This window comes from Biomphalaria glabrata, chromosome 3 (genome assembly GCF_947242115.1).
Source record: "Biomphalaria glabrata chromosome 3, xgBioGlab47.1, whole genome shotgun sequence".
NCBI classification, from domain to species: Eukaryota; Metazoa; Mollusca; class Gastropoda; family Planorbidae; genus Biomphalaria; species Biomphalaria glabrata.
This window is the reverse complement of record NC_074713.1, coordinates 4118339-4136371: the sequence shown is the minus strand read 5'-3', so window position 1 is coordinate 4136371 and position 18033 is coordinate 4118339. Positions and strand designations below refer to the sequence as shown.

General features: G+C 33.9%; 2 protein-coding genes and 1 long non-coding RNA gene across 21 annotated transcripts in view; 1 reads left to right on the top strand and 2 right to left on the bottom strand.

Moving 5' to 3' along the window:
- Positions 1–1461, bottom strand: part of LOC106054240 (ryanodine receptor 2-like) — a 112425-nt gene extending 110964 nt beyond the window's left edge. For 16 of the 17 annotated variants that reach the window (XM_056022955.1, XM_056022960.1, XM_056022954.1 and 13 more), the window contains exon 1: positions 1032–1458. In XM_056022955.1, coding sequence (XP_055878930.1) covers positions 1032–1091 — 60 coding nt within the window. In that variant the 5' untranslated portion in view covers positions 1092–1458. Of the gene's footprint in view, positions 1–1031 lie in introns of all 17 variants that reach the window. The other variant, XR_008776880.1, reaches the window with a different exon arrangement.
- Positions 1462–3933: 2472 nt separating this feature from the next.
- Positions 3934–11958, top strand: LOC106054246 (uncharacterized). Of its 2 annotated transcripts, none has more exons than XR_008777081.1 (3): positions 3934–4967; positions 5077–9415; positions 9921–11958. It is a non-coding gene; the product is annotated as an uncharacterized LOC106054246 (long non-coding RNA). The 2 variants fall into 2 exon arrangements; XR_008777082.1 differs by having other exon boundaries at positions 3940–5450; positions 6801–9415; positions 9921–11952.
- Positions 11959–12818: 860 nt separating this feature from the next.
- Positions 12819–18033, bottom strand: part of LOC106057650 (protein unc-79 homolog) — a 48894-nt gene continuing 43679 nt past the window's right edge. For both annotated transcript variants that reach the window (XM_056023611.1, XM_056023612.1), the window contains one exon: positions 12819–17599. In XM_056023611.1, coding sequence (XP_055879586.1) covers positions 17420–17599 — 180 coding nt within the window. In that variant the 3' untranslated portion in view covers positions 12819–17419. The remainder of the gene's footprint in view (positions 17600–18033) is intronic.

The window sequence follows — 18033 nt, the reverse complement described above, 5'->3', positions numbered from 1 at the left end:
TTGCGATAAGTAAAGGCAGTTGATCTTTGCACTGGGTACATATAGTGTTACATGCACAGCATAGTGTGAATGTGGAATGGTGCGAATGCGTGTTGAAAGAAAAAGATAGAGGGGGGGGGGTGGGGTGAGAAATGGAGTAAATGTAAACAAAGATGTAATTGACATATTATTATGTGTTGTATCTATATTAAAGTCCGCATTATATACCCGGTACTATATATACGAGTCTCTTTGGTGTTTGATTAAGAGTTGCATCTGCTCGTAACATCTAGCCTACCCTCATTAACATTTGACCATGTAAAACAAAGACCTTGATTAACAGAAACAAACGAGCTCTGCTTCACTGAAATTAAAATGTAGATATGGGGGGGGGGGGAAATGTTACAGAGAGAGAGAGAGAGAGAGAGAGAGAGAGATCGACGATATTAAGAAAATGTGTATTTATTCTAGACAATATTGTTTTGATATATGTGCATGCACGAAGCTATCGCCCCATAAACACACACACATATCTATATGCCTCCGCGTCAGTATAATTACTGTGGCTATAACTATGAATAATTTGCACAGGCCTATTGCCAGAAAGTTAGGCCTCCATCTGCGTGTCTGCAAACTACAGGCAGGGATGCTGTCTGTGTGAGTCTACCTGGGAAGGTCAGGTAAGATAAAGTTTCCCAACTCGAGCTCAACTGCCACAAAGGACTGCATCGGTACCGGGAAGGGGAGCAAACTGTTGCCAAGTAGATTAAACAACAACAAAAAAATCTTCCTAAACAACATTGGGCCAACTGTAATCAATGGACATAAATCATTAATTATGTACAAATATTTTCCGATCAACTTGATCTTCCGTAACCTTTGCCTAGTCTTTTTTTTTTTAAATATAAATTAAAAGCTTTAAAATGTTGTTGTTGTGGATTACTAATACATATAACAATCGACAAATAGGACGGGGTATTAACTAAAATCGCATAATCCAAACAGGTTTTAATTGTATAATCCTCTTTAGTTGTAGTCAATAGGGTACTTACGGTTCTCAAGAAGGAGACGTCGTCTTGTTCCGACCCGCCGCCTTCGGCGGGGTCCGCCATGTCTTCTAACTAGCAATTGATGCCAATTCTTTGAACTGTCTTAGTGTATAGCGTGAAAGTTATCATAATCAAAGGAATTGAAGGTCTTCGCGTTTACACCATGCAGCACATCCTGATCTTACTGTGTTAGCACCGTTTGTACTAATGCCCTTGTTTCTGAAAGTTGGCTTACTTCTACTGTAGCCCTTTGATTTCTTAGAACTGCATTTGTATTGTATAAATCCTGTTATATGTATCCATGAAAAGAGTACGAAAGGTGTAATTATTATCCAAGCTACAAGGTGAGGGAAACAGATCGTGTGCTTTCCCTTACTCTCACACACCGCACCAGTTCGTGTTGTAAGCTCTGAAGGCCCTCTTTAGTCTTATTTTTTTTTTTAAATATAGGTTATATCGGAGAATGCGTGTGTGAGCAGGCCCCCACTCGATCGATGCTGTGCGTCGCGTGTTCGTCGTCTCTCGCTGCCACGGCGGCGAGCGCTCGTTTACTGTTGCACCACAAATATTGGCCATTGTTATGACTGATTGTCGTTTTCTAAAACTGTTGTTTTTTTTAAAACAAAATATAAATGTAATTTATTTACTTTTGTCTAATTAGAGCCTTAGGCTTATTTATCTGTTTGTTTTTTTATCTTGTAATTCTACCTGGCAATGTCTGCTTCTGCTTGCTTGCCTGTCTTTCGGAAAGAGAGAGGGAGAGAGAGAGAGAGAGAGAGAGAGAGAGTTAAAGAGAGTCTTGTACAGAGTCTTATATAGATATAAAGTGGGACTAGAGATCCAGACAAGAGAGACAACTGATATTGTGCATTCTAGGTGAGTGTCTCTTATTGTCAAGGTATCTAAGTCTATTGTCAAGGTATCTAAGTCTCTGTTATTAGGCCTACTTGTACTTCAAGAATGGGTTGTAGCCTACATCAGAAAATAGTAAAGAATATTAAAGATCAAGTATGCAAAATTTTCAAAAGTTGTGGGCCTGATGGGCGAGTTTTTAAAGAATTTGCAGAAAAACTGGCTGGATCTTTCATCTACTTCACGACATTCCATCAGTGTGGAACTCGTCCATAATTAGCCTATACCTGTGCCGTACCAAAGCTTGCCAAAACAAATGGAAAAGAAAGACTTTAGACCTGTATCATTCACTACAATCGTATCTAAATTTTTTACAAAATATGCAAAAATGAATACAATAAACAGACATTCTAAACAGTTACAATTCGCAGAACTGAGACAAAAAGGTGTAGATGATGCTATTACTAAACATAAAAATAGGTGCCGGTACTTATATATAGTGATGGATTGCCTAATTTTTAACTACTAATAAATCAATAGGCTAATAAACGTTAAAATACAAGAAAAGTATTTTTTCCCCGCATTGAAAAAGGTGCCAGTACGCCGTAGCCTACAGTGCGTACCGTCACAAAAAAAGCAGATTTTAAGAGAAAGTGGTATAAACATAAACGAAGGCCTGTATAGGCTATACTTTGTGCGCCATTGTCTGCTCTTATAATGTAAGTTCTTCCCCTATCAGACCATACGGTCTATATGTCATCTGTTTCTGTGGCCCACGGTTAACGAGGGTGACATAGGGCCAGCACAACGACCAACCGCCTTTACTTTTCCTCAACCAATGTAGGGTACTCATTAGAATTGAGTGGACTCAGAGGCGCCCTAAAGATCCCAAAGTTTAAAATCCCAGTCTTCACCAGTATTCGATTCCGGGTTTTCCCGGTTCGTGAGCGCCCCCCCCCCCGCGCCTCCCTTATAATGTAAAGATTATTCACCTTTAACTATCGCTTAGTCCGTTGGACCGTTGGTGCACCACGCAAGATCGGTCGACCGTCTTCTTCCATTCCTCTCTGTCTTTTGCCTTGGATAGAACCTCTTTCAATGGCAGGCCCGTCCAATCTTTTAAATTGTCTTTCCATCGCTTTCTCTGTCTGCCTCTTATTCATTTTCCTGGTACTGTTTCCAGAAAGAGTTTTAGAATTTCATCTTACACTTATGTGATCTATTTATTTTAGAGGAACTACAACTTTTGATTGAAATATAGAGCAGGTAAGTCTGGGCATGTGAAAACACTTTCGACATGGTAACATACTTTGTATTTCTTGATATAGGCTAATAATATCTTATCTTATCTTATATAATACAGACGTTACTTCAAAAAAGAAGATGATTACGTCCTACGCGTCATGCATTTAGTCATGCATATTAACCAATGACTTAAATTCTGCCAAGTCACTGGTTTTCCTGGCTAGCTCAGGCAACCCATTCCATGCTCTAATAGCACTAGGGAAGAAGGAGTATTTGTACAAATTTGTCCTAGCATATGGGACGAGGAATGTGCCTTTATCTTTGTGTCTTTCAGAGTATTTTATTAAATTTTGTTTTTGTATTTGAAGATTATGGTTCAGTGTTTTATGTATTATTGCTACTTTACTTTTGAGCCTTCTGTCCTGAAGGCTTTCTAAATTTAGTGATTTTACTAAAGGTGTTACTCTAGTCAAATGTGAATATTCGTTTGTTATGAATCGCACTGCTCTATTTTGTGTCTGTTCTAGTTTCTTAATGTTTTCTTGAGTTGAGGGGTCCCAAACAGAGGATGCATATTCTATTATTGGCCTAACCAAGGTTAAATAACATTTTAGTTTTATGTTCTTATTTGATTTATAGAAGTTTCTTTTAATAAATCCTAATGCTTTGTTTGATTTTTTTGTAGTTTCATCAATATGTGGATTCCATGACAGTTTTTCATTTATTATAACACCTAGGTATTTTGCGTTTTTAGTCTGTGTTACTGGTTTGCCATGAATAAGATAAGTGGAATTAATTTGTTTTATTTTTTTGTTACTCTTAACAACTGACATTTTTCTGGGTGGAAAGACATGCTCCAATTTGATTCCCATTTCTGTAATTCATCTAATTCTCTTTGTAAAATATATCTGTGTCTTGTGTTGTTTTTATTGTTCTATATATTATGCAATCGTCTGCAAATAATCTGACTTTTGTTCCTGAAGTAATGCAATTTGGTAAATCATTTATGTAAATTAAAAATAGTAGTGGACCCAAGACTGTTCCTTGAGGTACACCTGAGTTTACTGTTATCGGTGTTGATTTAGAGCCATTTATTATTAGGCTACAGTTTGTTCTCTCCATATCAGAAAGTCTTTAATCCACTGATGCAGTGGACCATTAATGCCGAAATATTTTAATTTTTTAAGCAAACTATGGTGGTGAACTTTGTCAAAAGCCTTAGAAAAATCTAGTAGGATAGCATCTATTTGTTCACTATTATCTAAACCTTTTGAAAAATCATCAATTAGTCCTATTAGTTGTGTTTCACATGATCTATATTTCCTAAAGCCATGTTGGTATGGTGTGAGGACATTATGTTAATATTATATGTTAATATAATAATATATTAACGCATCGTTTTTGAGTTATAAGATAAAGGAACACAGAACTAGCATTTTATGTAACCTACCTTGAAGCTCCAGCTGTAACCAAGGCCTATGTTTGAAAGATATTCTTCTCGTTTTCTTTGACTATTTCTAGACTCAAAATATTAAGTGCAAGTTCTACTTGTCGCAGTTACTTTTTGTTTAGGAGTATATTTTTAAAATGTAGGCCTACACAATCAAATAGCGCCGCTTTCTTCTAGATCTATAGGCGAAGACCTCATTCGTGTAGTTTTTTTTTTTTCCCTTTTCGCGTTGTCGTTTTAGATGTGATGTCATATTTCTTCTTTACGCCAAATATAGACAAGCTGTACTTTTAGTGGTCCTAAATTTTTCCTTTGCTTTACTCAGTACTGGACAGCCTTAGCGATTGCCTTGGATGTCTATTCTTGGTAGGACTCTTTGACCCCTGTTTAGGGTAAGTTTTATTTTATATTGTAGCGATACGGATTCGTTCGTATTTCAGTGAATTTCACTATTTGTAGTTTTAGATCAGACGTTATAATCTCTGTTATTTATTTCTATAGGGTTTCAGTGTTGGCGTTATCTATTTCATCGTTGAGTCGATACCGTGGGTGCTGGTAGGTCTTTTACCCTGGACATTGAGGTCGGCATCTTTGTGACACTTTGTCACTCTTGTGGTCAGAAGTTAATGTCAGTGCTTGAATGCTACTAAGAATATGATGTTAATAGATCTACTCTAGACATTTTATAAAGTAGTACTAGATGTCTAGTAGTCAGTAACTGTTTCTGAGACGAATATATCATTATTTGGCGTAGGTTATGAAACTGTGATGTTGTTGAACTTGAACTTCACTAGTCAATGTAAATGTTGTCAAGTGTTTCTACAAATTAAACGCTTTATCACTATTAGATCTAGTGACTATTAAATAAGGTACCGGTAAGTTAAAAGAAGAATTTGATTTAGATTTTAGATCTACTATAACTATAGAGAAAGATCTAGTCTAGAATCTAGGACTAGATCTATATAGATCTATGTGCATAACTTTTTGATTAGCTAAAACCGAGGTAAAAGATATGTCATTATTATTTATAATCATATGGACCCAGAGTCTAGTCTGGAATCTACTAGCCTAGATCTAGAGTTAGAGAGTCTAGATTCTAGATCCTGAATCTAGACCTCTACAATTAGAGTAGTTTATGCGGTAATCATGAATGTAAGCGGTATAAATGTGAGCGTCAAAAATTAAGGAAGTTTGTAGGCTAACAATTCCTCTGTTGTAATTTAGCAGGAGGCTTGCGACGTAGGCTTATATGTTTTCTGTTGTTATTTACCATGAGGTTTGCGGCGTAGGCTAATAAGTTTTCTGTTGTGGTTTAGCAGGAGGTTTGCGACATAGGCTAACCAATCCTCTGTTGTAATTTAGCAGGAAGTTTGCGTGATAGCCAAATAAGTTTTCTGATGTTATTTAGCATGTGGTAGAAAGGATTCTGGAAAACAAATAGATGTCTAACTCTAAACTATTGGATTTCTGCCAGAATTCAAGCCTTTTTTCTCCTAGACTATATCTAGATGAAACATCATTGGCAACTACATACTAAATATATAGTAGTCAAATAATTTTGTTCGATCTAAATCTATATATATGTTTTAGTCTAGGACTAGTATCTAGGAGTCTTTCTCATATATCATATGTTAACATCTACAGGCCAAACTTTTTAAAATGAAAAATATATAATCTAATTTTGATTTTTTAAAAATATTGCTTCAAATGATATCTGGTACTGAAACGCATTCATTTTTCTGTTAATTTTGAATCTCTTGTCATCAGTAGAAGAGAACAAATCATTAGAGCAAATCATAGGCATTTTTTATTTTATTTTGATACAACAATTATGGTGGCTTATTCCTAAACAGGCAACATGATAGGCCCTACCATTACTTTTATTTTTTAGTCAATGGTCATCAAACAGCTCATGTAGCTATTGGCCACAAAACAGCTCAATCCAACTATCTGATAGAAAAGTTGTGTATCTAATGTTTGAGTGGAATTGGTATGAACGTCCATTTCAGTTTGCTAAAGCTCTAATGTTATAATGTAATGCACACATTTTAAGATAAATTTCATCATTTATATAAACATTATTATTTTATTATTATTATTGACATGAAGTTAATATTTTATTGACATAATGTTATTATTCGGAATTTTAATATTCAGTAGTATAATATAGTATACCAATTATATTTAAAAAAATAAAAAAACAATATTAATTACTGCTATATTAGGAAGGTGCCGCTGCCAAGAAACGTAAATTATTCAACTTCAAACAAGAATCTAAAGAAGGAAACAATGACGCTGGTCCAGCTAAAGTCCCTCGCCTTACTTTGGTTTTACATGAGCGGGATTCGACTTTCAAAAATTGCCAGTCTTCAGTGACTCATCAGCCTTCAACTTCAATAAATTGCCAGTCTCCAGTAAATCACCAGCCTTCAACTTCAATAAGTTGCCAGTCTCCAGTGAATCACCAGCCTTCTACAAAATCCAAATGGTGACTACAAAAGACCACAATATGGTCAGCTCTACTTTCTGTATCCCGACGATGCTGTGAATGAAAGAATTCAACATCCATACAATACTGACATCAACCAAGACTTAGTGAATAGATTGGAGAAAATCATATGCGCCGTCAATTGTTTCACTCAGGCAACTTGCATCAGCAAAAGGAATTGCACCTCCACATGTTCGACTTTTGTTTACTAATCCTGATGGTTTTGATCTCAGGCGCTACAACGCCCCCTCATCTAATGAAGTATGTGCTGTGCTGACACTGAATGCTGATCAAAACATTCCAGCTAATGAAATGGTTGTACCTCAGCGAGGCAAAGAAATAGTTACTTTAAAGAACACAAGACAAACGAACAGAGCCCTTCACATATCCATTATTTTATCCTAAAGGCACCTTTGGATATTCTGTGGTTCTGAAGCTACAACAGCCTTATCCCAATCGGCAGCATCTAACAAGACTGGAAATGGCTTATAGCAAAGGACTCACCAAAAATCTTCCACTTGAAAAAGATCACAGCGATCTTGATCTACGTGAAACACAATTCAACGCACTACATTTTGGTGGCCGACTGTTTCAGCAGTATCTGGTTGACACATTTATTAGAGTGGAATGCGATCCAGTAGATCAAGTCCAACCAAAAAAAAAATTCTGGCTGAAAAATACATTGGAGTGTCTAACTTCCTTAAAGAACTTGCTGAAAAGAAAGATGCTGTTGTTGGTGAAACCATCATTTTACCATCCTCGTTCCCAGGCTCAACACGATACTATGCTGAACAATTTGAAGACGCCATGGCTTTAGTTCGACGCTTCGGTTCACCAGACTTCTTTATAACGATGACATGTAATCCGGAATAGACTGAAATAAAAAAAGCTGCCTGCATTGTTACTGAGGAAAGGTTTGTTATTCAGCATAGAGCTCAAGATTGTCCTGATCTCATTGCTAGAGTAGCGAAGCTGAAGTTTGAAACCATCATTGAGGAATTATAGAAGAAACAAATATGTAGGAAAGTAGCAGTCTTTGTTTATACAATTGAGTTTCAAAAACATGTTCTCCCTCACATCCATCTTTTATTAATTAAGACAAAATACACAATCATGATGAGCTAAACGATTTAATTTCTGCCAAGATCCCAGACAACACAGATCCTGAGTTGCGAGAACTGGTTTTGAAATGGATGCTCCATAACCCTTGCAGTGAACATGACTTAAATGCATCGTGCATGAAAAACAACAATGGAAAAGTTCAATGCCGTTTCGATTTCCTCAAACCTTTCCAAGAAACAACATCACTGGTTGACGATGAAAAACCAAAATTAAGACATTGGTATGATTCCATAATGGACCAGCAGAGCCCTGAATTTGGACATGAACCAGCTGTCTACCGAAAAGACAAGTCTGGTAAAAGAATAACCAGACACAACCGCCACGTGGCTCCTTACAATGCATACTTGGTGAAACTATTCAATTGCCACATAAATGTTGAATTTGTTGGAAGCATTAGAGCTGTGAAATATTTATATCTTCTTCTTCTTCTAGCCAGCTTTATTGCTGCTGAGCTGTGAGCTCTTTTGCAGGCTGTGCCAAGGAAAAAAAGTGTACTGTTTTATATATTTATATAAATACATTTACAAAGGACATAACTGCACCTATATTACAATTGTGGAGGATTGTTTGGCAGATAAAAGTAATGAAAAAATGAAAGAGGGCAATTCTGGCTCCCTTAAACAAAGATGTTAATGTGATAAATTATGAAATTATAGACAAATTACCTGGAGAGGAAAAAGTCTATTTTAGCTTTGATTCAATCAAGGACATGTCAGAAGGTTACCTTCAATTTACCACATAATTTTAAAACTCTATTGCCATCGCTGATTTGCCTCCACTCAAACTAAAACTAAAAAAAAACACAATTATCATGTTGCTAAGGAACTTGGATGTTTCAGAAGGACTCTGCAATGGGACGAGGCTTATTGTCACTGAACTTTGCAACAACATAATTATTGCCAAGGTTCTAACTGGCGAACATTTTAGAAAAGGAAGTTCACATCCAGAGAATCACTCTAGATTCCAATAAGGGGAAACTTGGGTGCACAATGCAGCGCCATCAATTTCCCGTGACCCCTGCTTTCGTCATGACAGTACACAAATCCCAAGGTCAAACATTCCAGTTTGTTGGAGGTGATCTCAGGGTCCCAGTCTTCATGCATGGCATGCTGTATGTGGCCTTTTCAAGAGTGAAACTTCAAATTTGTTTGAAAGTCCTTCTTCCCCGAGACAACGCAACTTACACCCGGAACATTGTGTGGAAGGAAGTGTTGAACTAAGATAAAGAAGGTTAGTATTAGGAGAGACAAATGTTAGCTACATTACTAGATATCTTGACTAAATATATACCTATAGTTATCATGTTATAATTATTTATAAATAATGCTTTTCAATAGAATCTAGAATTAGGCGGAAAAGAATTGGGCAGTTCTTTTTTTTTCTTTCTTTTAAAAAGGTGGATTGTAAAATATCCACAGTCTCAAATTGAGATCAACTCATTATAATGATGACTTATATAGAATTCAATGCTGAATTGGTATGGATGAAGTAATCCCAACTGTTTATGCTTGATGGTAAACTGTTGAATTGCTTGAACATCATAGAGTTCAAACTTTGCATTCTAAAATTTGTTCAACATTAAACATAACTATTAGTTAGTCAAACATCAGAATGATTTAAAACTACGACTTTTTTAAAGTTGAGAATGTAATTTAAAATAAACATATAATTATTGTTTGCAATTTTATAATAAGGAAAATACAAAGAAAGATCAATTTGGATATTCCTATTACAGCCTGTTTGTACCAGAGAGTTGATGTACTGGATAGCAAGTGGTAGTGGGAAGCAGAGATTTGAAGTCATCATTAGAAATTGTTATGACTAGCACTGTGGCTTTTTAACAATATTAGACTATCTCTATGAGCAGCGTTCAACTGACTCAGGGAAGATTTGATAATGTACCTAAGGCGTGTTTCACTGCAAGATCTACAGACCTGTTTGTTTTTGTTTTATCTCTTTGGATATTATTTACCTTTATTATAAAAATTACAATGTTTTCAAATAATCCGCTCTAGCCCTACAATTTTTATCTAGAAGTAGAGTTCTTTTGGTGCTTGTATCTGTTTACCAGATAACTGTTTTATTATTAGATAAAAAGAAAAATATGTATTACATTTCTGCAATATTGATGCATAGCAACAAATGGCGATCATAATAGATCAAAAGTGGCCTAATAATAGAGTCATTTTGTGAAATGGCTCAAAATGTATTTTGTTCATGAATCGATTTTTTTTGTACCAACATTCTATATTGTTTATCAATTTATTTTTGTTCTCTGTGAAACTCTTGGGTATTGTAATTTTTGTTTAATACTGTTGTTAAGTATCCAATTTTGTTTCTTATACCATTACATTTAAGTAACAGAGTATTATGTATGGTCATTAAATTTAGGTAACCAAGTATTATGTATGGTCATTACATTTAAGTATCCAAGTAGTATGTATGGTCATTACATTTAGGTAACCAAGTATTATGTATGGTCATTACATTTAAGTATTCAAGTAGTATGTATGGTCATTACATTTAAGTATTCAAGTAGTATGTATGGTCATTACATTTAGGTAACCAAGTAGTATGTATGGTCATTACATTTAGGTAACCAAGTAGTATGTATGGTCATTACATTGAGGGGTAATCAAGAATTAGCTATGGTCATTACATTGAAGTAACCAAGTATTATGTATTGTCATTACATATAGGTAAAATGTTTTATATATATATGACTATTACATGTATTGCTCATTATCTGTTATTTTTAATAATGCGATGCATCTCTTTCTGCCAATAGTTTTCTATTGGCTTCTTAGCCATGAAAATTGTTGTTTATGATTTTCATTTAAAAGGCCTTGACATGCATTGACTTATTTGTATAAAGTAATAGGAATGGATCAAAAAAACCATCCAGTAGATTGCTAGCCGAAGTAAAACAAAGAAAAGCCTTTAAAACAAAAAAAAAAAAAAACCTTCTTTAGCTGAGTAAGTTTAGTTCATTTTCTAGGCTTATATTCACTATTACTATTAGGCTAGATTCTAAACATTGTGTAAAGTAGTTCTATTTGGGTAAATATCATTAGGACTTTCACAGGAAAGCTTTTAATGTCATTGTACTTTATAAATTGATGACTATATAGTTAACACTATGTCTTGTTAGTGTGTCAGTTTCACAATGAGATGAGTTGAATGTGAGTAAGCAAGTTTCTATCCAAGTTTATGTCCTGAAGTGAAAGTAAAATGGTAGAAATAAAAGTATTCTATTAATAGTTATGTTCAACATATTCACCGTTGTCCAATGAATTAAAGTCACTTAAGCTTATACAGTACAATTGCTCTGTTGTTTTTTTTGGTCATTATAATTTAATATTATTCAACAAATAATGATGACCAAAAAGCTTCTTTTGAATTGAAGTTAGAAATATTTCATTTTACTTTTTATTGCCATCAAAATGTAATTCCTAATTTAAAAGAAAAACATCTTGTATAACCTTTAAATCTGTAGCATCTGCTAATCTTGCAATTATCAATGCATGGTCCTGCTCTTCGATTATGCACTAAACATTGTACATGGAGTAATTGTTGTCATTTCCTGTAGCTTTATACCCATAATGCAGTGCAGACACTTCAAAATCAAATGTGCCCTTTATAACACCCAGGTCTCAAAGTCGAAATTCTGTGAGACCTAAACTATCTGGTAGATTTGAAATTCTGACGTGAGACGAATCTTATATTTACCTAGCGTTTCATAAAAAAAATATTGTCTTTAAAAACCCAAAATGCTCTTTTCTAAGCTTTGTTTCTTGATTATTTTAAATGACAATCTTTGTCATTTCAAATAGCCAACATATTTATTTTACATTTTTAAAAATCTACTTAATATTGACATGAATTGTCACATAAACAAAGCTTATTTTAATCAACTAACTTCCACTTTATTTTTTTCATTTTCTACAAAGTGAATGGGAAATAATCCACATCAACCTGGAGGAGTAAGTCGAGAAGTTATGCCTCACTCTGTTACGATCACTGTTGTAAGTCAGGGATTTAAAAAGCATACATTTACAGCCTATTTTTCAAACTTATAAATGTAAGCCTTATAAGAAAAACTAGAGCGAATCATATCTCCCCTTCCCCCCAACAAGAAAAAAAAAAGTTGTGCTTTGTTCTCAAAGGATGAAATTTGCTTTTTATTTTCTCCAATCTCAACCAAGAAGGATGAATACTGAAAGGGGACAAAAAAACTAATATATTTTATTTATTATAGTTTGTTTTTTTTTAGCAAGTGTTCATTAAGCTGAAAAAAAAATATTTAAAAACAAACAAAAAAAAACAACAAACAAACAATATATATATATTTATTTATTTATTTATTACTCTATATTATCCATGATGATCTTTTCAAATCTGATCTTCATACTACATGTTTATAAGACATATCCTGACATCTACTTGTCTTTAATGTGCAAATTGACTACAATGTTCACTGCTTGTCTATAAGTACTCTACAAGTCAAGTCTGAAACAATTTTTAAACAAACCCAAAATGCAACAGCTTCCAATCTCAAAGTTAGGAAGAGCCATAAATGTTAAATGCATTTTTTAAATTGAATTTACAATATTTAAAAAACAAAAAAAATGAGTTAATTGATACATGAAGTTTTGAGTGTATATTAATGAAAGATTTTGACCAAACACAAATATTTCAAATACCTATCACAATGCAATGGAAAATTCTAAAACATAATTTACCTTAGAAAAATTACATCACAGATAAACATAAATACTGTTTCATTAAAACAAAATACAAAGCAAATCCGTAAAAAAAACTTTCATTATAATAAGAATACACAACTGTAAATAACATTAAAATTGAAGCCCAGGGTTGCCACATGATTATTTAAAAAATGGATTTCGTATTATTGACAATGTTGTTTTTTTAAACCACTCAAAGTAAATAAAAATGCCATTCGAGTTTAAAGCTAGATCAAGATTTACATATTAGTCATTATTTTCCTGATGAGATACAATAGATCTTGAACTATTGGTGGGCTTTCATTTTCACTCAGATATTATGCTATGTTCTTGTTTTTTATTTCTGCAATTTTTAAGTCTTTTTTTTTTTTTTTTTTTTTTTTTTACAAAGCTTATATCAACTCTGTCTGTCTGGTAAACATGTTCTTTCTCCCACACCAATTCTAGGATCCAGTTCAATCTTTGCACAATTACTCATTCACATAGACTTGACTTCAGACTCTACACCCTGATGTTACTCCTGCAAAAAGAGCGGACTATGAAATAGTTACCAAACAATATGTTTTTCTAATTTTTCAAAGTCTCCATTGGTAGAGTACTATGTAACAAAACGTACCAACGTGCAATTGAGGTTTTATCACAAAAACAATATATTGCAGCTATAGATAGCAAAATAGATTTTTTTTTAAATCCTAGGACAAAATCTTATGACATTGTTAGAAAATGGTCAAAAGATAAATTAGGTCAGTGTTGCGAGGACCAGAGAGACATTTTCTAGACAGTATCAAGAAGATAATATTTCCATTCCAGTAAATGATTATTAAGTAGTTCATAAGTACCAGCTGGATAGAAAAGAGATGAAGCAATGAGAGAAGAAACCTATAATCTGACTGAGGGTTTGGCTACAGATGCACCAGCTAGTACAGGGGTTCTCCACCTGTGGGTCGCGACCCCTTTGGGGTCGATTGACGATTTGCCAGGGGTCGCCTAAGACCATAGAAAATATGGATTGTTTTTGTCTATTGTTGTATGTGTGTGTGTGGGGGTCGAGTCAGAGTGGGGGTTTGCAAAAAAGGGGTCGCCGAGCATAAAAGGTTGAGAACCGCTGCGCTAGTAGTACCTCAATCAGCCAGACAGATCAACATTGGGTCTGCGTCGAAGCCTGTTACTATGGATCTTAAAGACCTCTATCCACCATTGTCTATAAAGAAAACTCAAAGCATGAGAGCCTGAAGACCATCTCTGATGCGTTACCTTTGATTTCACAATATGACTGAAAATGGGCCTCAACTAAGGCCAACACAGAGTAAATGAATTAGACATTGCCTGTGACAGAATAGGGTACATGGTAGAAGAACAATATAGACATTTTGCACTTTCCTACACTGCAGATGAAAGACAAGTGCTGAAAGCTGACTCTGGAAAACAGGTTTACTTGTGTGGCTATGACACAAGTGCAAAATAATGGAAGAAAGTTAAAGTGGCACCCAAAGCTGTGGAGTTATTATGACTACCAAGAAGCCAGCAACATCACGTCTGCAAACTGTCATGGGTTCTTCCATTAAAAGAGCTAGACAGGTGATGAGTAGTAGAACATGACCATAAACGCAACACCTGAAATGAGTTTCAAACATCCACCAATACAGACATCAAGAAAGACCAGTCAACAGCTTAATCATCCCTTGGTCGAAATACCAACTGAAAGAGGAGAAGATAACAGAAAGCAACATGGCTGACTCTGTCAAGTACATGATCTCAACCAATTGTTGCTCACACCTATCGACCTCCACCTGTGATGACAAACCTTCAAATCCTGTCTGGACAAACAGTTTAAAGAGGAGACAGTGTTATAACTCTGGCTTGCACACCCCCATCCACATAATACAGAATGTGCACACTAGTTTGTGTACTGTTCAAGACTGCACTTAGAATGAATGTATAGAAGCTAACCCATTAGAGTTGGGTGGACTCAGGGGCGCCCTAAAAATCCCAGTCAGAGATTTGAACCTAGGACCTCTCAGTGTTGGAAGCAAAGTGCTTTATCACTCAGCCACCTATAACAATAAATAAACATTGGGAAATGATCTTTATTTTTGGCTACATTAGAATCTGGAATTTTAGACCCTAACCAGGATCTTTTGTTCTGGCAACCCTGTAATGACATTACATAAATATTATAAGACTATAATTAAAGGCTATACTAAGAGTATTTACAGAATGGTGGCTAGTGATCTTTAAAACAGGAGCCCAAGGAGTAACAAAAGTTACATTTAATTGTTGGCCTTTTCACATAGTGCCATTCAATTTTACATTATAAAGAAGCAAATGGCTGGCTTTGAAGACCCTAATGATCGTAACATTCAATTGTAAAAAGAGAGGACCAAGCGTAACCTACTATGTATTCCATCAGCACTCATTCTGTGCTAACAGGAAACAACTATTTTTATATTATAGTAACTCTATGAAGCACATCTTAGAGTTTAGAATTTGTGACAAAGGTAAATATAACAAAAATAAAAAAGGAAATTACATTGACACTAAAGCATGCAAGTAAATAACTGAATATTACTAAATGAGTAAAAATTATTAACTTACATGTATTATATTATCAATATACTATTAAATAAATAAAAAAAAATATTAAAAAAGAAACGAAACATGCCAGTCCATCTTTTGTTAAATGAGAGTTGTTTTTTTTTAAATGCTATAGTTTATTGTTCAATAGTAGAGCTACATCATCTAAACTTCTTTCCTGAAATGTCTTTAAATATAGTATTTTATTAGCGGTTTTACTGTGGTTATAAAAATTACTAAATAATCCCAATACAGAAAAACATAATGATGCTAATAAGATATGTTCCTTAATTTAATTTAGAACTTTATTTGTAGAGAAGAATGCATTGGATTTTCGGACAGATTTTTTGCACCTCATCCACTTATCAGCACTGATTTAAAATTTATATCTAGTTTAGTGCTAATGCAATGTGAACACAATGGTACAAAGGACACATAGTTAAAAATACTTAAGTGTCTCTTCTCAATTGTCCATAACAAGTAAAGGGGAAATTTGTAGGTATTGCCATTAAAACTTGTTCAATCTGCAGGCTTCACTAATTTAGACTGGCTCTTAGAACAAATGCTGCTTCTGTATATATGAATATGACAATGGTAAAGGTTCAAAGCACACTTCAAAATAAAAATGTGATTCTGGCTACAAAAAGTGGCTTAAATATATCTACTGAAACAGAATACATTTCTTATTAAATTCTTATTACAAATAAAAAAATAATAATTAAAAATGCTTAAATAAATTTAAAAATTGCACACATTTTAAGACTAGAAATAATTATAAATATATAAATACATATTTAAAAGTGGTGCACAATAAAGTGTCCCATCTATTGAACTCACAGCTTGTAAGCAGCTGTACTACTGTTGCTGTATAAGCCTGACAGGCACAAAACAGATCACTTGAACAGGATAATATATATTTGTAAATCTGTTGATTGCACATTTCCAAGAAGGGTGATCAGGGACAGACAAAAGATCTGTTAGTTGTTGAGTCTATACTTGATAAAAAATTCCTAAATATTGCCACACACAAAAATTGCCTGAGTCAACTTATTTTACAAAGCTCGGTTAAAATTTTTATTAAAAAACAACTGACCGATGCTTTCTTGTTGCCTAATTGTTATAGACAAACTCAAAATGTATTACCATAACATAGCGTACATTACCAGGCAATGCTAGTATGACATTAAGTCATAGAAGTAGAGCATTAGCACATTGTTTGGATTTTTTTTTTTTTGGATATCTATAATATGAATTTGATTTTTGGCTCTATAAATTATAACATCTGCATCTGTTAGAGACTATTTGATCTGTATTCTGTATATATATATAAATTTAATGGTACTTATAAGGAAACTGATCTGATAGTTTTAATCACTTGGCTAAGTTCTTGATAGAGATTCTTTTAATCACCAGGCAATGCGACTCTTGACGTACAGAAAATCACAGAATTATAAAAATCTCTTTTGGAAACAAAAAAAAAAGGACAATGAGATTCAACAGTGAGATTCTCAAAAAAGTCTCATGACCATAAGTAGACACTGAAATATCAACATTTAATTAAATGAATCAGAATGCTGTTAAACTGAGTTTGTTACTTAAGCTGGTAATTGGTTTGTGATAACTAACTATATACAGTATAGAGTTCAACAGCATTCAATCTAATGTTATTAATTTAGTTGACTATAGTTATGGGGTTCCAAAAGAAGTCCTACAAATATTTTCAATAGAGCTTATAGACTTCAAAAATGTTTTAAATAAATGTACATACATTATTATTATTTCACCAAGAACATATAATTTATGTCACAACTAAACAAATAAGCATCTATACAGTATACATATCTGAGTGGCTGTTGATAAATGGACTACATTCTGTCAAAGCTTTTTTGTATAACTTGACAATGAACAACAACATCTAGACAATGTATATCTGAGTGGCTGCTGAGGACTGGACTTCAATCTGTCCCAACTTGAACTGAATTCTCTTCAACCAGGTCAGGAGAATGGAAGAGTTAAACGATGTCTGGTCTTTAGTTGGGTGTGGGGGCTCCCAGTACTGGCAGTTCTGTAACCTCACCTGAAGGTGACCTGGAAGCTGTGCATGAAAAAAAAATAAATGTTGAAGCATTTAAACCCTGACCAAACAGAAATGTCAACAAAACTTTCTAAAATTCTATTTTGGTTACTGAGTAAATGTAAAAAAAAAAACACAATAATATTTTAGAATTTCAAAAGAAAAGTACATTTATTCAAGTTGAATCTTTGAATAAAAAAAATTACTAGAACTGGCACAAATTTTATTCAGTATTATTCCATGTTAAGGTTAAAAAAATCATTTTAAAGTAATAATAGAAATGAAAAACTATATTAAGAAATTATTGATATCTGCACCTTGGACATAAACAGTACATCTGAATTAAACAGAATGCATAGTATGATTAGATATTAGCAAGACATATTTTCTTTTAGATGATACAAAATATTATTAAACAAACTCTTGTTGGCTTTTTTTAAGATCTAAAAAAAACA